This window comes from Hyposmocoma kahamanoa, unplaced genomic scaffold (assembly GCF_003589595.1).
Source record: "Hyposmocoma kahamanoa isolate Upper Pololo Valley unplaced genomic scaffold, ASM358959v1 102, whole genome shotgun sequence".
NCBI lineage: Eukaryota > Metazoa > Arthropoda > Insecta > Lepidoptera > Cosmopterigidae > Hyposmocoma > Hyposmocoma kahamanoa.
Window position 1 is genome coordinate 16,319,742 of NW_020653337.1, and position 22,662 is coordinate 16,342,403.

Genomic DNA, 22,662 nt, shown 5'->3' on the forward strand with positions numbered 1-22,662 from the left:
TTAATTAATAACTATTGTAACTATAGTGTAAAAATAGGGTGGTTTGCATCAATACTAGACATAACTGGTTGAAGACTGTACCACCTCAGTCAACCGTGACCATGGGACCTGTAGAGGGCCCGAAACGTCGGTTTGTTTGAAAAAACAAATATACGCGATTTAAATCCGGAAAAATAGTTTCATTTCCTATAAAAAAAAGCTAGTTGCTCTTTTTAGTGTATAGTCTACTGTATACTAAATAAAATTTAAATAGAGTGTTTCTAGGAAAGAAATACTTATATCTGTTTCTTAATTGCTTGGATAGATGGATATGGCTTGATCCTTCTTCTAATTTTAGTGCTTCATCCAAGTCTTTGCGTCTTTTTGTGATAACATATCACACACATAAAGTGACGATGAAATCGACGATGGAGCAAGCAATCTAAATAATGTCTATTCACTCTCGCCTTGAAAAGGCCCAAGTTATAGATGCCGTTCTGGGGATAAAACTGCACGCAAGGAACTCTACTAAAATCTCTTTTTTTGACACAACAAGGCAATAAAAAACCGAAATTTAATTTATCAAAGACCTTTACTTGTATAATATGTCGAAATAAAACAATTTCTTAAAACACCGAGCTATGTCACATACTATCGTACAAAAACATTGAGCAAGTGTAGTATATTTTTAATTTCCAAAGTACAGTATAATGTCATTCAATTCGGTACAAAATATTATTTTTGGAATGATTTATTTGGTACAACACACAAAATGTTGGAAGAGCAGAACTTAAAGCCACTAAAAGTCGTTGCTTATAAAAATTACCAGGCGTTTTTAAACACAAATTTTAAATAAACACTGACAGTGGCGAAACAACGCGGGACTGGCTTGTGGCGAAGAGTATCCAGGTCAAGTAGACCTCAGGATCTTACACGCGATAACACACAACTAATGTTACCTATTGATATAAATAATTATAAAACAACTACGACCACAATTATTTCAAAAGAATAGTTTACAAATTCGCTTAGATCATGTGTTGTTACGCCACTAAATACTTACTAATACAATGACATTTAAAACTAACTAATTTTGGTGAACATGGTACAACTGGCACAGTACGTCTCACAGCCACAGTACCTAAAACATCACTAGTAAATAACGTTTTTGGAACTTAATTAGGTACAAAATACATATAAAGAAAAGTATTTTCATATACGCTGAAACACGTGTCATGATTATCGCTCACAAAACCTCTTTATTCGAACGTAAGAACATAATTATCTACTTAAATAGAGCTAGATAATGCCATAAAATATATAAACATTTTTGTGGCTTATTCCCATCTGATCTCCTAAAACCGATCCCTGGGGGATCCGTTTCATTTTAAAATATTTTCTATTCCCGTCGGATCCCTAATGCAGGGAATCGAGAATACATATTAATATTTTATTCCCCCCTGATACCCTGTTACTTACAAGGTTATTTTTGGTAGGTACTGTGGTACAGTCAACAAGAAAATGTATTTGAGGGTTGTGCTGTATTTTATTTATTTAGTTTATTAGAAATGAACAACATTCACTGTACTAACTTACATAACTCTATTAACTTTGATTTCAAAACTTCTTTTTCTCTTGTCTGTACTTACCTTACTAATACAGTGAGGGGATCCATTGGGAGTTGCAAAATATAGAGGGGATCCGTTGCAATTTAAAATTGGCGGTGGATCAGTTTTGGGGATCAGACGGGAATAACCCGTTTTTGTAGCACCAAAACCATGCTCAGATTGTACTCAACATAAAGAAAAACAATTAGCTACCCTTTAACATACCGGTACTCATATCTACTGATATTTAGTCGTATATGGAATTTACTTATTGTCAGAAGTCAATTCCTTATTTAAATCGTCCTACCCATTATTAGGAACAGAATTTTCTATTAATTATTCCTACCACATATTTTAACTCAGTATCGTAAAGCTGCTAAAGAATAGTCACAGAATTGCCGTACATTTTTTAATAACTTCAGTAATTCGTAACGTTTGTTCAGGCTTTTACTTTTCCCGCAAACTAAATTCGGCTACAGTAATTAGCTACCACTAGGTCAGCTCGTTTTTTAAGGCTACAAATTATCTTGCAATATCAATAGCGATACTATAAGAACCCTGCTAATATTAATATGAACTCTCCCAACTGCTCAGAACCTCGATTATGGCAAATGTCTAATTTACAATAAACTTTAGCAAACACAACATTTTGTAAAAATAATTCACGTTTGGTATGTTACAAATATTAAGAAGTAACGGAACGTAGGAAAGAGGTAATGACTCATTCTCAGTTTTGTACTCTCTGCCTTATTTCAGTGGCAATTTTTATTAGGTATTTAAGTATTCAAGTACATTATAGTACGATGCTATATTCGAATATTAAAAAATATAACACGTTAACATGCCCGAGAATGACCGAAATAACACTGAATGGCAGTGTAAAAAAAATTTGTGTTTGCTAAAGTATTTAATAAAATACTTATAATATTAAAAAATAAAAATAATTAAATGCTATTCTACGCTTTCTTTGCGAACCCGTAGGAATTCCAGTTTTGTATGTGAGGCAGAATTTCGTTTATAACAGGGTACCATTCGGCGCCAGAGTAGTCCAAAGTAGGGAGCTCGCCGCCGTAGTCTGCAGGAAGGTGGCTTGGCGCAAGGTGCTTGTGAAGGGATGCCATCTTGGAGCCGTGGAAGAAGATCTATAATAGACATGGAGGATAATCAATGGTTACATCTCCGCAAAGCATGTGCGCTTGGACTTACACATAGGGCAATGTCCTCAGAGAGTGAAAATTAACTTATCAATATTTTATTTTTTTCTGTATTTGCTTACAAACGTAAAATTACGTACGTAAGCGAACGAATAATTAATTCTATATTTTTCAAAATTTTATAATAAATGTTCAAAATTATTGAGTATTTTTCCCGTTCTCCTCATCGCCAGCGTCTCGGATTTTCTTCCAATGTTATTTGTTAAAAAAGAACGTTAAATACTACATAAATAAAAATCACTTACTCTGGTCTTAAGCTTCTCACGGATGAACGGCTTGAACATGTTCCACACGACGTTGAAAATCATGGGCTGTTTGACAAAGTGCACCTCCTTCAGCCGGAGTGGCATCGCGTCCTGGATGAAGGTTAACAGTCGCTTGGAGAACGCTGGTGTCAAACCCATGGTCTATAAATAAAATGAGTATTCATTAAAAAAAAATATTTATTTTGTACAACTTACATTAACAGTACTTACTTATAACCAAACATGTAAGTCATACTCATAATATAAGGGTTGAGTCGATCATCGACTAAAAGCAAATTGCGGAATTCGAACCACAGAGCTTTGGGTGTTGACCGTCTCCAAATATTAACCAGGGCATGTTAGAAATTTTGATTGTGTTCCTGAACCCGTCAGTACCTATTATTAGTCGTATTTAGAGACTCGATCAAGGCTATAGCTTCGTCGAATGGTGTCCGCCTTAGCCTGATGGGATAGAAATAGGAATTTGAACTCATAGAGGAGAGTTAATGAGACATCCTCTTATGACGATGCTGACCTCCTACGTCGTTATCCCACATTTTTATCATCCTCTTTTTGAAATTTTTAATCGTTCTCGAATTCTCTTTTCGTTCACTATACTTACGTTTATTCTATCAGTCGTCATTCCCATCAAAATGCTTGACACGAGAGGATGTCCCATTTCTCTGGTAAATTTAGACTGTTGTGTGAAAATTGTTTGGGCGCATACATTTTTGCGGAGAAATTCAGAATGTCGAAGCTACCGAGCACCACTATGCCTTTGAAACAAGATCCCGATATGTCAAGAAATGATAAGCCTCTACAAGTACATCATTAGGGCTCTTAGAAGTCAAGGAGAAGAAGCTGAGATCACATACAGGCTACAATCTTATTAAGTCAAAAATATATTTTAGAAGCGCCAATTTTCGCCTCTCTTTTATAGGATATGATAGAATATGGATATGATCTATAGGATATCATGCCTAAAATAAATGGTGTAGGGTTAAATGATTATTTACTCCATATAAGAGCACTAGGATACAAATGATACCGTCATCGAATGATACCGATACCGAATTAACAATCTCATATAATATCGACCTAACGAATGTGTAACATTCCATAATCGATGATTTTGATGTTCACCTAATAGCATAATCATTTTTCGAATTAGTATACCCTATTCAATTTGCATGAGAGAGAACAGTCATACTACGCAAAGCATTCCGCTAACTGGGGAGGGCCGCTGTACCGTCCTGTACTACGTCAATCGTTCCCACTAGTTCTATCGTTTACGTCCAGGCAGTCTCCATTTTAAAATTTATTTGTTTTCTATAATGTGGTGTACGTCAAGCTTCGTAACGCGGTGTACGTAGATACTGAAGTGTCAAATATATATGAGAACAATGACCCTTATTATGTGATTCGATCTTTGCTTTGTTTTATTGTTACTTAAATAAATTTTTGATAAGCGACAACGTCATTGCCACTATCAAGAAAATTATTGTAAGTCATTATCGTGTTTTCCATTATTTATATTTAAATAGGTCAATATACAATACATCACAAGATTACTCTACGCCGTGTTAAAAAATAAGATTCAAACGTAAAATTCTTCTAGACTCTCAGACATACTGATTTCTTTAAATTGTTGATAAGATTCTTTTTTTAAATTTTTATTGAAATGACATTAAATTTTTTTTATGAATGTTCTCCACTAGTTTGTTATAATTATTAATACGAATTATTAAGACGAAATACTTTCATAGATTTCTCACAGATGGCGCTACGGCTAAAAAAGTTGTTGAAAAACCAAGTACATAGATACGACAACAAGCACATAGAAAAATTCGTAAGGTCTGCTGGTTCGTTCCGTGGCTTAGTTAGCATAGCGTCTGCCTCGGTTTGCTAGAAGACGTCGGTTCGGATCCGGCCAGATCGGATAATTTTTTTCTAGGTATATATAATAATAATGACAACGATTTTTTTATTCATATTTACCATCTATCTTTAGGAGCTACGCTCCCGTTGTCGATCGATGGAGCAATCGCCTACCATCTTTGTTTAGCGCCCTAACCGTGAGTTTCTGATACGATTGTTCATAGGAGTAAATAAATAGAGATGACTATATGAAAAAAAAAACTGTTTCACACTAGTAAATATTCTGATTTCTGATTTAATCAACAAACCACCATACAATTTACCGTGCTAAGTGTTATGTACGTATAATTATGTACTACGAGTATACTGTTATACTCGTTCGTATTAAAGAAACAATCGACATAAGTCATCGTCCGAACAGTTTAAATCGACTATAAACGATGCTCCTTTAATAATTGTTCTTTGTATTCATAATCATACACCTAGCAATAATGTAATAATATTATAATTTGTTGTAATCTTATATACACACTAACACCTTGTCTATATTACATGTATACGAGTATTTGTCCCTTTCGGATACCTGTTCTGCAACATCAACATTTAAAATGTAATACGAAAACTTGTACTTTCTCAACTTGTACTCCCACAATCGTTGAATGTCAGAATCTGCAGACGCATCTAACATTTCTAAGTTGGAAACTAGATTTTTTTAATAATACCAACTGACGGGACGAACAAGTCGTGCGCCTGGTGTCTTTTTTATCGCAAAAATCTAATACTGCTGCTACGCCTGTCAGTGTCACCCTGAGACATAAGTTGACAAGTTCCATGTGCCTGTAATGTTACCAGCATACTTACCCGTCAATACCGACTCGCAGTAATGCTCACATTACTGCTTGACGGTAGAAATAGATAAGGTGGCAGTACTTCCCTGGAGGAACTCTTTCACAAGGAAATCTACTTCTTCTAAGATAAATACAGGTGAAATCTAAAAAGGGCACCGCCAGTACCTATGTAAAAAGAAGATTTCACGTGAGTATTCAATGGAGGTGTGAATGATCTTGGTGACGTGACATGTTATTTAATTTATTTATTCTTATTTGTGTCATAAAATTACACAGTATTATAGTAAATCACCAAGGCACTGCGAAATTCAATGACTAGATAATATTAATAGCAAAACGCAGATGATAGCCGCATCCATCCTCTCATCTCTTTGGTGCAGATACGAGAAGCGCATTAAAACAGTATAGAGCGCGAACAAGTAGTGTCTTACTGTGTGACACAGTACGCACCGCCGGCACTGTCAGAAGATGGTGACCACGTGGCCGCAGATTAAATTTATTTAGCGGGGGGGACAAACAGGCGCACCAGTTGCGCTTCTAATTCTGGGCCAACAGAATCTCCTCACAAGATTCTACCAGCAATATTCATCGGACCAAAATTATGTCTTAGGTACTTCCGAAAAATTTCCCTAGACCCCAAGGAGGAATTTCGTAGGGTATACAAATGGACGCACCCATAAATTGACTTATAAGAATCTTAAAAAAGTCTTTTGAATTTTCTTTTCAATGTTGGGTATATCTATTTTATGTATTATTCGATAATGTAGTGTAGTATAAAAAATGTAGTACATTTGGGCTACTCGCAAGTCACAAGGAACAAAAATGATGTTAAAGGACCTGTGAATATTGACTCGAAAAGGTATTGTCACTGTTTGCCTTTGTTCTTATCGGAAAAACCAACTTCCCTTCGGGCTTTGACAACAAACGCCGGATGTTTGACTAAAATATTGCTCAGATAAATGTGTTAAACTATAACAAAAAAGTTGTGCTAATAGACACAGGATTTACGTAGGAGAATCCATACAGTACTGGTAAAACCCTTACAATAGTTTGAATATGAAAATTAGACGTACTATAATCGAAATCAAAGCATGTAGATAACGGTTAGTAGAGGCAACTTTTATGGAACACCACTTATGGAAAGTGACGATGAGTTCGACGATGGGTTATGTACACCTAAATAATGCCTATTCACTCTCGCACTATAAAGGCCCGAGTTATACCGTTCAGGGGACACATCTGCAGGCAGGGAATCCCACTCCATAGCCGTCCGCCATAAAAATGTCGAAACGAAATTTCAGTACCAATGCAATGTACGAAACGCGGGAAAATTAAAATCCGTTGATCTTCAATTCTACGAACATATACACAAAAAGAAGGGTTGCAAACGGCAAAACGTCTAAAATTCCTTTTATTGGATAATGAATTCCATCATTATTTTTATGTTTGTAATTTTATTTTTATTTAAAGTCGTAATATTTCGCCAATAATTTACATTTATTTATATTTTTTAACTAAACTACTTTGTTTTAGAGTAATTATTCTTGTTTATACATATTAGTGACGATCATAATTATACCTTGAAATTATATTTTAAATTATAATATTTTGACATTGAAAATGCTTCTATCCTATTCAGTAACTTATATCTACTTCGTCGCTCTACAATGAATTAATATTCTTTAAAGAACTAACGTAAATGGCAGAATAGAAAGGGAAAGCAATAATCGCGATATATTACGTAATATTAAGTACAATATACCTTTAATTTTGGCAACAATTAATGTCTTTATCCGAATTCAGTACCGTACACGCTCCATGCATCTTGGAGTCACGCAGCGACTAATCGAAACCGCACCTCTGGCATGAGGAACACTGTACAGCCTCGGACGTGACGACCCTTGAGCCGAAACCCTGACTTAACGATTTTCCTCTTCTCCCAACTCTAATCAATTTGAAAATCGAATCTTCCGATGTATACAAACCAATTTTAAAAATAGAAAGAGTTTTCAATTGTTTTGTGTATATGTTTTTTAATAATTAAATGATTTAAATTTTTCGATGTTCCATAATTGAGGCTCTCAGCGCAGAAGTAGTGTAACGCACTTTTAATTTTTTTTCTACAATATTATTTTAAATGATACTAATTATATTTGGATGCTATTTACATGTCTAAAAAATATTTAATAAATATATATTGGTAATATATTATTACTAATATTAAATTAATTTTAAATTCCTCATTTTAAATTTATCTTCTATATGTATTTCATGGGGTGACACAATATTTTGCCGAGATAGCCTCAATTTACTGTTTGATAAAATTTATGTCCGTCTAAATATATATGCACTCACAAATTTCCAAGCAGACTTTATGTAAATATGGGTAAAAATTGAATCATGAACTTCGTATATAAGTACAAGTAATATATACATATGAATCTCTTTGTGCAATAAATACCTAATGTTTACTCGTATGCAACACAATGCCAAGGAATGTAAATATTTGGCAACTAGGCGTAACAAACAACAAATAAGTATGCAACATTGTAATCAACAAACAGTTCTACGTGGTTTGACGCAAATCCGACTCTTTTCTACCGTATGCGTTTGACCTTAGGGTTGACGTAATATAAAGCTCAAAAAATTTTTTTACAGTTTATGTTACTTTGTACTTTGTCACTTTACTTCAATCAGAATTTGGCTCTAGGACGATGAATAATCCTATAATTAGGTACTGCGAAGAATTTGTTATTTACGAGAGCGATTTGGTAAGAGTAAAATACTAATAATATATATTTTCTAAATTATTGTTGAACACTTGACCAGGATATTCCAACGTCTTCAACCTACATAAAAATTTATTTTTCACGTCACTACTCGAAAAGGATTTCTTTCTCATTAGAAATTCACACTAGCGTGGAAAAGTTTTTTGAGATTCGAACTTGACGGTGCACCTAACTTTTTCTTTCGGCTAAAAAACATAATTACACGTTCAACTACGCGACTTGTCGCACATTATTTATGTAATATTTGGTATATTTTATTCTTATTATTATTGACATTAATTTGACAACGATAACTAATTTTGTTTATTTAAATTGATTTGTTATGCATAGTTCAACTGTTTTTCTTCCATCTACCATTTTCCTCGCTATAGTGACGTGAAAAGTTGTGTGTTTCGGTCTGCAGCAAAGTTGTTTTGCGTCTCGTGGCTTGAAATCGCGTGGCGTGCTCAGGATTCTATTTTTGAACCACTCGCGTCAAACAACAACTTTGCAGCCTTGCATTACAAATAACTATTGTGAAACTGAAAAACAAGCCTCTGTTTCAGCTGTCACTTCCTCATTTGATGCAAATCGGCCAAAAATCAAATAAAAAAGTCAAATGGAGGTGCGGCAATAGTTCGTATCATAAATCGACATGTTCTGATCGCAATTAAGAGACGGAATACTCGAAATTCCGTTTTCTCATCTTAAAAAATATATCGACCTCATTTTTTTATCTTAATTTTTTTTTAATGAAGAAATGAAAATTAATTCCGAAAAAAGTTTTTATTTAACATTAGAGTCACGCATTTATCAAACCGCCCTCATAATTATTTTTTTAATGCCTGGTGGCAAACGACACGCGTATCCATAACAGTTGTGGTGCCACTCAGAGCTTTAAATCACAAACAACTGAGGGGCCCTGCCACTGTGCCTGTCACCTTGAAACATAAGTTAACAAGTCCTATGTGCCTGTAATTTCACCAGCACCCTTACCCTTCAAAACTGAAACGCAGTAATGCTCACATTACTGCTTAGCGGTAAAAATAAGTAAGGTGGCACGGACCAACTCTTTCACGAGGAGTTCTACTGCTTCTAATCAAAAATTTAACCGAAGTTGTTTATTATTGAATATGTAACACACACAGATAAAGCACTACCTAACCAATAATTGTTTATACAAAATCTATATACAAAACGTATATACAAAATCTTCGCGGCGCTGCTTGTTGGCTCAGACAAAACGGATTGAAACCACCCAACGTCAAATACATCAAATGCACCAAAAACAACCTGTGCAAATAACCGCACCCTGATAGGTTCCGTCCGAACACACTTCATGAGCAAATGATGAACATCCTCAGGAATTCCTCATACTACAATTACTTAGTAGAATTTTTTAGATTTCTTATTATGTTTTTTTAATTTTTATTTTTCTATTTTCACGTTGCATTTGCAAATTGAGTTCACTCATGATTAGTTGTCGATTAAATAAGACTGTATATAAATTATTGTATGTACTATCGTAATTACTGTAGTGAGCCAGTAGTAAATAAAAACCTGTGGTATCGGCCAACTAGAAAAAAGGCATAAACAGTAGGTACATCAGTATGTATGTAAATAAACGCTAAATACTGTAGAAATCAAGTATATGATCGATATATCACACAAGACATATTTTTAGATTATTCTTTTTCTGAAAATCGTTTTTTTTTTATTATACTTAGATAGATAAATAGTGTATTTGTCACAAAATACACATGTGGGAATCATATATAAAAAAAAATAGAAAAAACAATAGTACCAAATAAATAACACTGCACAAATAAAATCTTATATTATACATTTATATTTTTGCTTATAACACAAGGAAAAATTAAAAAAATATATTAAATATTAAATAAAATAAGAAAAGGAAAAACACAAGCATATGGAAAGCGTTACAATAAAAGGTACTTGACGCATTGCATGCGTGCGCTGTGGTGATAAAATGGCCGTAGATCAGCGTAATTGCTGCTCAATTAGAGCAACATACTGATATTCTGCTACGCCCGAAAATACTTTTCATACCTCTCAAAGTGCTTTTATCACATAAAAGTCATAAAAATAATACTAACTACTTGAAACAAAAATATGTAATGTGAAATTTTATAACTCTTATTAAGCATAAAAAAGCTATCGACTAATTTCGTTCGTAGAATCTTTAAGACTCTCCTGAAAATTTGTTATTTTGAAAATGTGACCTTATTACACGAAAGGTGCGATATGTATTTACCAAAAATTCTTGTAAATATACAGTGTCAAAAGACGAAAGAAAGTTCATTCAAAATTTTAGGAGAGTACTCATAAAATTGAACAATTTCCGTTAAACACCATTTCCGACTGTTTTATTTTCTCCTCATACAAAACAAGACTAAGTGATCGGACAATTTACAAATATCGACTTAGGAATCTTATCTACGATATAAACCACTATAAATTCAAAATAAATACGTTTGAAAATATTTATGACAATAATAAACTAATGCCACTCTTGTCAAAAAAATATTAAAGATTGTTAAAGGAGTACTAATTTAATAATTACAAAGCCAACAGACTTAGTAACAATATCTAGCGGCGATAATGCTAATTACAAATGCTCCGTTATCGAAGATCCTGTTCACAGTAGGTATTACTATATACCTACTAATTACTTAAAAAAAGATTTCGTAACTTGTTGAAGTCAACATAGAAGGGGTTAAAAGGACATTCTTTGTTATTTTACTTAATCTGTTGGTGTTAAACATCTCTGCTGGTTGTGTGACTATACCTAAACAAACACTTTGTCCAAATACATTACGTATAAGTAGATTCCGGATGATTCAGTAAGTTAAAGTTTTCAACCTACGTGATACTCATAATGAAAATATTTTCAAAGGCACAATAGTATTTATTTTGGAACGTGCAAGCCGAGTACTGGGATGTGAATTCGCAAAACATTGACTGTGTAAGAAAACAATATCATGATAGTTGTATTATTGTTGTCATTTCGTACAAAACACACGTGATTAATAATTATAGCTCACTTGTTAATATCCCATTAACAGCAGAGCAACGAAAGTGACCGAGTATTGGACTGTTAGAATACGAAACTTCCGCCTACAGTCGCCAGTCTTCACCAGACATATTGACACGGAATCGCACTAAAGGTTCCTACAGATGTGCTCGATCGACGCGTATTTTTTTTTATAACATCAAGTGACGGGACGAACAAATCGTGCGCCTGATGGTAAGCCTGACCTTAACAGTTACAGTGCCACTCAGAGCTTTGAAATGCAAAGATCTGAGGGGCACTACCATTGCGCCCGTCACCCTGAGACATAAGTTGACACGTCTCATGTGCCTGTAATTTTACCAGCACCCTTACTCTTCAAAACCGGTACACAGTAATGCTGACATTACTGCTTGGCGGCAGAAACAGGTAAGGTGGCAGCACTACCCTGAATGAACTCTTCCACAAGGAGCTCTACTGCGTATGATCAAACAAAACGAGTAAATTTGCAAGCAACAGACACATCGTTTTTTTGCCGAACAACATTGATCACATAAAATCGAGTAAACGTGTAAGAAACAGACGATCGATATCGTATTTTAGTAGCAATAGAGCTCCTTGAAACAGTTGGTCCAGGAAAGTACTGCCACTTTACCTATTTCTGCCCCCAAGCAGTAATGTAGGCGAATTACTGCGTTTCGGTTTTGAAAGGTAAGGGTACTGGTGAAATTACAAGCACATGGGACTTGTCAACTTATGTTTCAGGGTAACAGGTGTTGTGGCAAAGCCCCTCGGCTCTTTGTGATTTTAAGTTATTGTGAACTGGTCGCTTACTACCAGGGCCATAAATTGTTCGTCCCGGCACTTGGTATCATAAAAAAAACGTGATCATACAAAATCGAGTAAATGTGTAAGAAGCAGACGATCGATATAGTATTTTTTGTAGATCGACACGTGTTCTTGTAGGTAATAAGAACAAAAAAGGAGTTGTGTGTCCGAGCGAAACGCGCACCGTCTTTTCGCTCTCTTTACATGGAGTGGAGTGTTACCTTAAAGGCTCAAGTCACTTCTACGTTAATAAGTGTGGTGGGTGCTTCCTCCATCCACACTAGTTGGCGTTGTAACGTCAACGACATATTTAACCAAATAACGTTGAACTTTTCTGACTTTATTAAAGTTAATCTAAAAATATAGTATGATGTAATAGAAAATTTACAAATACGTGGCAAGCAACAATCGACTTATCTAAAGTTATAAATAACTTATTTACTGATTGCATTACATAGTGAACAAAGTAGACAGTCGTACAAAGTAGAGTGAAGACATTGGATGACAGGCCATTTGTCACTTGGAGTGTCAATGCGCTGAACAATTCGGTGCGCACGCATAGTGAAAGTGATACGAGTCGAATTGCTGATTGCTCATGACCAAATTACAACCACGTGTAATGCATCTACAATATTAAAAGTACAATATTTTGCCTACCTACAAGTTTCGTACTAATCTGCACTGCAACTTTTCTTTATTTATTCAAAAATTATCAATTTTAGATTTATTTATAATATACAAAGAAGCAACGACAGTTACGTTTTCAAAGTAAACAGTATGAAATATATAGTTTTACAAACAATGAATCACACCAAAGCAAAGAACTGTTTGGTGGCGAGAAAAACACAAGGAAGACTAAACGTTACATGTATTGTTTCATATATTAAATTTTAGATACCAGTCCAAAACTTTTTATGCAATAACATCAGCATATTTAAAAAAATAAACCACTGCGTATAAACAGAGGACAAAAACCTCGAATATAAAATAATACTATTTCATATTCCGACTAGGTCACTGCCTAGCCGGTGTTGCTTTCTCGATGCAAATAATCGACAGTCAACGTGCCAACGCGCCACCTGCGCAAGCAGCAATGAACTCTATAACAATTGTCGTAGAGGTCAATAAAGTATAACAACACAATTTACGGAAAGAGCTCGCTATGATCTACGAAATGCGCAATATTTTTCGCCAATATGTTTTCGCTTATCGTGCATACTGATTGTAACGACATTAAATTTCGTCACAGAATTTAATATCAGATTAGTGAACTTAATCTACATCCTATTCGATATAATAAAATCTTTTATCTAAAGAGAAATAACGCGTAGTCAAATCCTTATAATCTGCGATATTAGTTTGCAAGAAGTAAATTATGCATGCCCTAAGTTATTGGGGATTGAATTATTTTTTGAGTCATATCTTTGGGTGTTATCTTGTGTCAAAATTATGACTAATTTTATATATATAATACGTGCATTAACCTCGTGGTAACTGGGACTAATTATAATCGTGTGCTAATTTAAGTGGGATTACGGTTATAGAGCTGGTAATCCACAAGATACCTTCAATGATCACTACGCCAACTGAATTTTTGGACCTGTTCTGTTTTTATTTTGTTTCTAATTAGTTTATTGCTTTTTTTGAATTTTTTTTTTGTTGCTTTTTTCACAAAATTCCGGGAACATAATATTAGTAAATAAATGTGGCAGTTTACAAAAATAATAGAAAATGTCCAAAAAATGAAGTTGACGTAGTTTTCATTGGAGGTATGGAGATGTTTTGGCTTGAATTAACAACAAACTTATATTTATTTACGAATAAAAGTATATTTTACCGATAACGCACCCGATGATTATGAACCTGGAAACGTGGTGAAAACTTAGACAAAAAAAGGAACGTTAGGTAAAAAAAAATAAACTCAAGAATCATCATCATTCTTGGTATGATCTACTTCAACCTGCAAGAGATTACTACCTAGCAATTTGCTACCTTGAATTTGTAACCGTTAAAATTATTTATATATATCAGATAAAGTGATTGAATGTACTAATTTAGCTCTAGTAAAACGCAGAAACTCTCTAATGAAAAGAGATTCCAAACCATTTAACATAGCAAATATTATCAAGGTTCTGCGTAGTGCCTCTTGTAGCCTAGCGTTAGCAAATGAAAATACAGAAAAGAAAAGGCTATAACAATAGAATAACGTAAGAATGGTGAAGGGAAAGGAATTCGAGAACGATTCAAAATTTGTAGCTGATCATAAAGGTGGAATGACGATTAATGACGTCAATATCGTCACACCCTTATAATTACTCTGGTAACAATCATAGAGCGAAAATTGTTTGGATTTGTTTATTTATATGTGTTTAACTGTAGAATATACTGACTTGTGCCCATCCCATGTTGTGGAAGTCCATGAGGACGACAGTGCCGCGCACCTGCGACTCTGGCTCTAGCATGGCAGCCACGTGAATAAGGTAGAAAAGGCGGAAGAGGGAGTCCGCAGTCACTTTCTTCGGGTCCCAGGTCCCTGTAAACAGACAAACAAAATTTATGGTACTGGAAATGATAGAAACTGGTTTTTATTAACGCATTATAAGGAAATATTATATTTATAATTCATCATTTTGTTTTGTAAAAAACAGGTTGTATGGAAGTTGTATTGTGTGTGTATAAGAATTAGCAGCAGGCCCATATCTTTCTACTTAAGTTTTGATTCAACCTCTTGATTATACTGGAAGGCCACTATAACCTGTGCAAGTAAGCCCGCACAGGGACCTTATAACGTCCTGACTTATATAGTCCTGACCCCAAAGCAACCCGTGGATAGGGTTGTCACAGACCGTTGTCACGGACTTCATCCGGTGCTCAATAGCTAGTCAGTGCTTAGGTGAGCGATTCCGGGTGTGCGTACAGATCCCTCCTCATTTTCCAAATGGATATGCACGTACAGCACCCTTCCTATTTTCCAGGAAGGTGTGCAAGTACAGCATTCTCCCTATTTTCCAGAGACTTTTCGTTGCACAACTAAATGTTGCAACACAAAAATTAGCAGCAGTAGAACCCCTTATAAAAGACTTCGTCCATGTACTGCCATCGTACCTATTTCAACTGCCAAGCAGTACCTAATGTAAGCATTACGGCGTTAGGCCTTTAAAGGGTAAAGGTGCTGGTGAAATTACAGGCACGTGATACTTGTCAACTTTAAGTGTCAGGGTGACGGCCACAGGTGCGGTGTCCATCAGATCTATGCGATTTAGGCTTTCAGTGGTACTGCAATTGTTGTGGACGTCCACGCACCTTGAACTTTAGAATTTAGAATGCTAAAAATCACGCAATGGTAAAATATGTTAAGTCCTATCGTCGTTTATTTTTTGTTTGACCTTAAGATTGAAATGCCTAATTAAAACTTATTTCTCTTTAGAACGCTCTGTAGGTAAAATTACTATTTTGCACGTAAGGTTCTTTACCTCTCACCTACAAATATTAGTACTTATTAAACTACTATTAATGATTCTTAGAATCTGTAAATGTTTACAGTTTTTACTATATTTTGTTTTTCAAAAAAGTCACAAACAATATTTAAGTCTAGGTTTTTCACTCATTTCAGTATATTTTGTATATTTATCTATCAAATAACGTGAAGCATGCTTCCAAGTCAAATACAATTTTACGTTATTTATTGCCTACATTATCTACCCAGCATGTAGATAAATGGCTTGGTAATCGTTTAACAACATGCCATAGAAACATTAAATATTATACTTAATAAGTGTTATAAACTTAATTTCTTAATAGACAATGTTCTCAATTGTCTTAAACATAAAACACTCGTTCGTAACAATAACATTCAGTGCAACAATTTACATATCGCGGGCTAAATTCGTACGGCTCGTAACCTCCGTTAATGTGAACTTTTGGGTTGACACGAAAAATAGAATTACTAGAAACATATCGAGTTCTTAAGTTTTCGCGATTGTTACACATAGGAAATGAAACTATTTTTCCGGATTTAAATCGCAATTAATTCGGATCAAAATCTTCCGGATTAAAAAACAAATATATGCGATTTAAATCCGGAAAAATAGTTTCATTTCCTATTACTAGAAACAATTATGCGACAGTCTATGATTATACTTTTATTTTATAACTAAAAAGTGTCTAGAATTAACATTATTAATATATAATAAAATTTAATTAAATAAAAATTTATATTGTTAAAATAAAATCATTTGTTAAACATATGTAAATTGGAATGTTTCGTTAGAAAAATTAAAAATAAGGTATTTAAATAAGTAATAACTTTGGTAACAATAGTGAAAAATAAGGTGGTTTGCATTAATGTTAGACATAACTGGTTGATGACTTTACCATCTCAGTCTCGGTCCCGATAAAAAACGATAAATTATTTCTTTAAAATTGAAATAGATATTATCTGATTTAAAAAAAATCGGGACTTAATCGCGTGTGAAATATATTTTATTTACCGCGACGTTTCGGACACGTTGCAACTGAGATATAGAAATCTACGGTTGCAATACCCATGGTCCCGAAGGGTCATCATGGACGATTCCCGTCCCGACGAGCCCCGATTTTTAAAATCAAGTAAAGTGTGAAAATCGTGAATGTTTAAATCGTGAGTTTTGCTTACGGCTAAGGAGGAACTCTTTGCCAGGAACGATACAACCAAGGTATATTTAAAATCAAGAGTGAATAGGTATCTTCCCTAGATGACTAAAGAAACGTACGTAATACATATATGCTAAACGTACACTCTTGTCTCTAATGCTCAGTAACATGAGTGTACGGTCTGTCTGTACAATTTAGTCAGGAGAAGTCGTCTGCTGGCGTCAGAGGTGTAGTCAGGACTGTTTAATCTTTCTTCTTCACCGGTATTTTATATTTAATTTTTGTGGATTTAGGGCGCAATTTATTTTGTTACAAGTAATCCATTCCATTGTAATTGAATACACGTCTTTACTGGTTGTAAGTATCTAGTAGTTGTAAAAGCCAACGCGTTACAACCTACGTCCGCGATCACGTCTGCGGTGGCTTATGTAACTTCGTTTTTCATCATTGTAACTTCTACATTCATACTGATGTGTTCAAACCACACGTTCCATATCAACTATGTTTACATTACTGCTTTTTTTAGTAAAAAAAATTAGTAATGCTGACATTACTACTTGGCAGCAGAAATAAGTAAGGTGGCAGTCGTTCCCTGGGTGAACTCTTTCACGAGGAGCTCTACTGCTACTAAAAGTTTTTAGTGCGGTTTTGGTGACAATGGTTCTGAGAGTAATCGAGGCTTAAGGCCCATTCCATTGTTTTTTTCTTCCGTGTCCATATCCTACGGGCTACAAATGCAATAAAGCAGACTTATTAACTTGACCATGATTTACATTTAATCACTTCAAGAGTGATGTCTCCTAAAATACGGGTTTTCATAGTTTCAATGTTAAAGATTAAAGAAATTATTAAACATTTATTCATATCATATAGAAGTTCATTAAACCTAAGTAGTATGTAGGAACATTGGGAGCAAGTGTCGGTCAAGTTGCAATTCTCTTGTTCGAATTTGCCCTTGTACACGTTGTGCAACGTAATTGCTCATATATCCTTATAATATAAGAAGATTTTAATAAGATTAATATAGTAACATAAAGTTATTAATTTTTACTGTCATATAAAGGTCACATTTGATAAATTCAACATCTTTAAAACAGAGTAGTTTTAATTAGTCATAATTAGTCATTAAAAAAAAATATATTCAAACTCATTTGAAAGCGTAATCATATTATAAATATAAAATGATGATCAAAATTCGCACCATTGGTAATATAAGCCACATTTAATGCTTTTATCATACGAAAGTCATAAAAATAATATGACTCATATGAAACAAAATTAAATATTATATACATATATGTTCGTAGAATCTACAGTACAATAAATACAGTAGAAGTGGTTACTTAGCGTCTGACGCTTGCCAACTATAGGTCTCGAAACACCTACGTGAACTCAGTCCGCCATTTTCGCTTTGTATGGTACGGTTGTGTCATTCTTTCGTGCAAATTCTCTAAAATCCTAGAAAAATGCCTTATTGTGCTGTTTTGGAGGGCAAAAATGATAGCCGCACCAAAAATATTACCCGTGGTGGTATTTCGTATCATCGGAAAGTCTTATTTTAATAAATTTTCAATTTTCTGTTTATCGAAATATTTTTTTGTTACAAGAAATGAAAGTAAAGCTTATAGCACTGCAATGTGGTCCCTTCTTTTTTGGAGAACAAAATTAATAACTCAAATTCGTCGTCGTTCAGTGATTAACCACGAGATGGCAGCACATTGATTGAAATTTCAATATAATGTCAAATCGTCCTAACTTGCAATAATATGCATTGATGGTATTGAACTTTGAAAGTTACACAATATTACAAAAATTATTAATGCGGAATACTGCGGAACACGTTTCTGCTACTCTTCGCTGATATCATAAGTTGTAAAATCCATGTCACTACACATCCCAAGTCGAATATTGGCGATTTTTACTTTTGGTTGTTATTCAAATCAACATAAAACGTGGATGGATAAAAATTATCTATAAAAATTATATAACCAAGATAAAATTATTTGTTATCCATAAATAGGGCACCAATTCTCTAATAGAGCTTTAAAAATTTTGTATACTACTATAATATTTATGCACATTTTTCACACTCCTTTAATATTATTCGAATTACATCAACGATGTTGGCGACGATGTGTCCCCTTACCCTTCAATACACGCAGCTATGCTCACATTACTGTTTGGGGGCGGAATTGGGAATGGTGTAGTACTAACCTGGATGAACACAAGGACACTCAACACTCTTTCACAAGGATTTTTTTACCGACTTCAAAAAAGTAGGAAGCGTTTGTGAACCGACTTTGATGATTCTGCTTTTGTTTTAAAGAGGGTACCTCAGTATTGGTCTTATTTAAATTTGAAGAAAATATTGCACCTCCAAGGGTGGCAAACTAGGCGATGAATCCGGTTTCGCGCGCTTTCGTGTAACCGATTTCAATAAAACTTTGCAAATAATTGTAATTCCACGAACTTTTGAGGGCGGCTTTTTACAATTATGATAACAAGTGACGGGATAAACAAGTCGTGCGCCATCTCTGCTGCTACTGCAAAAAAGTTATAAATCAATTTAAAAAATTGAAAGATTTACCTCCGACGCTCACAATGAGGACTCTCCTTCCTTTGTGATCTCTGCCTTTCATAACGTTGACAACTTTGTGTTCGAGGAAGGATTCCTTTTCATGTTCAGGCACCAGACCGTCCAATAGAGATGCGTTGTCGCGCTTGAACTCGGCTACGCGTCGCATCTAAGGCAAACACATAACAAATCAATAATCTAATGGGTAAGTATATAACACGTATTGGGTAATAATTAAAATACTTTTGAACAGTAATAATATTATCTATTTGAAATAAAAAATATATAAATTTATTCATTTTTAACCTAAAAAATAGATCACAATTAAAAAAAATAGAATTGATTTCAAATTTAAAATAAATAACACCAATTCGAAAACAGTCTCTGATCTAAATCTCAAAGTATAACTAGAGAGATTACGTTTCATTTCACAGTGACCTTAACTTTAGAATGTCAGTTTCATATTTTAAGTTGAAATATTATATCGCTAAGGTATTATGTAAAAGATTAAAAAATGCAGTCAATTCGCCTTGAATTATTTCTTAGCTGCTTATTGCCTCATAAGACGTATGGCAACATAACAATTAGGCGGTCAAACGTAATGGACGCCGGCGCAAGCAAATCGCGGTGAAATATAATGCGCTAATTAAACTTTGTTGCTGAATTCAAATACATTTGAACTATTACAAGGTTCATCCTCACAAAGTAGTAGCATATATAAGTATTTTTATGTACACGAACAGGGCTACACTTGATGCAAGAATATCCGAAAAGGTAATTGCTCTACAATAGTTATGAAACCTGTTCTTGGTCGTATTAGCGTTATTTTTAATTAAAATACATTCTAACTAGTATACAGGTAAAATTCCTAGTTGCAAATAGCATATTTGAATAAAACACTTTTGATGTGTATATGTATATGTATAATTAATCTAATATGTGATGGTTTCTGATAAAAACATAGTTGAATATTTTAGCATTTTACAGCATCCGTTTTTGCGTCATGAATTTTACTACATATTAATGATCGATTAGGTATCTTTTATTAATGTATTACATTTCCACCTGACCGTGTTCCTCAATAATATTTGCTTTTCATTTTGTTTTTGTTTTGTTTGCTTATTTTCAATTTTGCTACCATTGCGTTATCAAGTTTTACTGCGTACCAAAAACATGTTTCATTTAAGTGTACAGTGAAATTGAGTACAAACCAAACAAATCAAATAAAATTGATTCTTCTTGTGAAGTGTAGCGAACTTTAATTGATGAAATATTTATATATTCAACCAAAAAAATTATCTGGAGCAATTACCACCGGAATGCGATCAGCTGTGGCCAGTATGGAAGTCGCCATATCGACTTTGCATTCAGAGGTAGGTCGCTGCAGAGACAAGATGAGTTAATGGGGATGCTAATCTAACACATGTATGCAGCACTTGCTGTGCTGTCTTTTTTACCCACACACCTGCACTATGGAAGATCTCAAAGTGGCAACATGCTTCCTCTAAGCCCTATAGTCCCAAAATAAAATTCGCATTGACATAATATAAAGAAGACTAAATCATCAAATGGTATAATAATTATAGAGGTATTGTAAGTAGAATTAAAAGTAAACTCAAGTACTTATGACGATACATTATAATAAAAAAAATTAAACTGAATCTATCGACTAAAATAACCGATAACTCACGTATCTAAGTCGAATTTTTGTTCGATATGACACTGTTTTATCTTTAAGTCTCACTGTAGTTTTCTATTAAAAAAATTACCATATCTATCTATATTTTACCCGGAACATGAATGAGCCTTTGTTATCATAACACGCACTATTTGCATTATTCGTAACAATAGAGCTTATTTCCTCGTTACTTATAAAATCGTATGCAATAAAGAAAACTGACCAATTTGTGTAAATGTTTTCGAGCTAAGCTTATTATCTAATGTCTAGTTGCCTAAGCAGTCACGTTAGATATAATATATTTACGTATTCGTAACAGGTAGTTCTAGAGTAATAATATTTACATATTCTTTCTCATCTGCATGATATTATAGGAGAAAAGGTAAAAATAAAAAACAAGAAAATGCAATATACAATTTTTTAATATTTTTTTTATATAATATCTACTAGCAGTCGCCAGGCTATAAATATTTTTTTAGGTAATTTTTGGTGTTTGAGAGCGAGAAGTATACATGTAGAATAAATTTTAGTATTTAAGAAAGTCGGTTAAATCTATATTGGATTAGCCCGAGAGTCAAAACGAAGTGTCCCTTTCAATTCGATTTATTCTATTTGTCCCTAACGTGCGTCAGAAATTAAAATAAATGGCAACACTGACTAATACGAAGCCTTTCATGATTATCCAAGATGTTTTGCAAAATTACTTTTCTTCTTTTTCTTTTGTGTTAATCGTGTAAGCACATATTAACACCGTGAACATAGAGTCATAATACAACATGCTTAGGTCAATGGGTCAACAGATACAATAGAAACTATAAAACGTAACTCAAAACCATCACTAATACAAACAGTCACATAAATTTCAACTTTGTATTTTAAGTATGTACATACACTTCTTCGCAACGATGAAGATTGTTGTCCTTAGAATTAAATTACCCGAAAATATATTTAAAAGAACTTTACTGAACCTAAAAATAACCTTCGTTCGTAACGTATAGCTCAGAAAGAAAGAACTTGCTCATTCATCAACGTCTCCTTTTTACATAGACACCCTAATAAAAAAATCTTATTTAGTAGTTTTATATAGTCATTAATAACTTGTAAACGAGGCAAAAGCATTCAAAAATATTCATGGTTTCTAAGTTTTCCTGATGTACAAAATAGAGTAAAAAAATTAAGGCCTTAGGAAATGAAACTATTTTTCCAGATATCTAAATCGTGTTTGTTTTTTCAAACATACCTAACGTTTCGGGCCCTTTACTGTCGCCGTTACCTACTTGAAACGGCGCTTGTGACAAAAACTCAAAACCGAGAAAATAATGTTTCAAAACAAAAATAGTTTTTAAATAACACGCGCCCTTTCAAGTAACGGCGACAGT

At 34.0% G+C, this 22,662-nt stretch overlaps 1 protein-coding gene across 2 annotated transcripts in view; it reads right to left on the bottom strand.

The window, feature by feature from the left end:
- Positions 1-524: 524 nt before the first annotated feature.
- The window catches only part of LOC113231518 (clavesin-1), a 41,508-nt gene continuing 19,370 nt past the window's right edge, over positions 525-22,662 (bottom strand). Inside the window, exons 3-6 of one of the 2 annotated variants that reach the window (XM_026465850.1) lie at positions 19,618-19,774; positions 14,789-14,931; positions 3,046-3,207; positions 525-2,728 (exon numbers count right to left, since the gene is read on the bottom strand). In XM_026465850.1, the coding sequence (XP_026321635.1) occupies positions 2,543-2,728; positions 3,046-3,207; positions 14,789-14,931; positions 19,618-19,774 (648 nt within the window). In that variant the 3' untranslated portion in view covers positions 525-2,542. The remainder of the gene's footprint in view (positions 2,729-3,045; positions 3,208-14,788; positions 14,932-19,617; positions 19,775-22,662) is intronic. The other variant, XM_026465845.1, reaches the window with a different exon arrangement.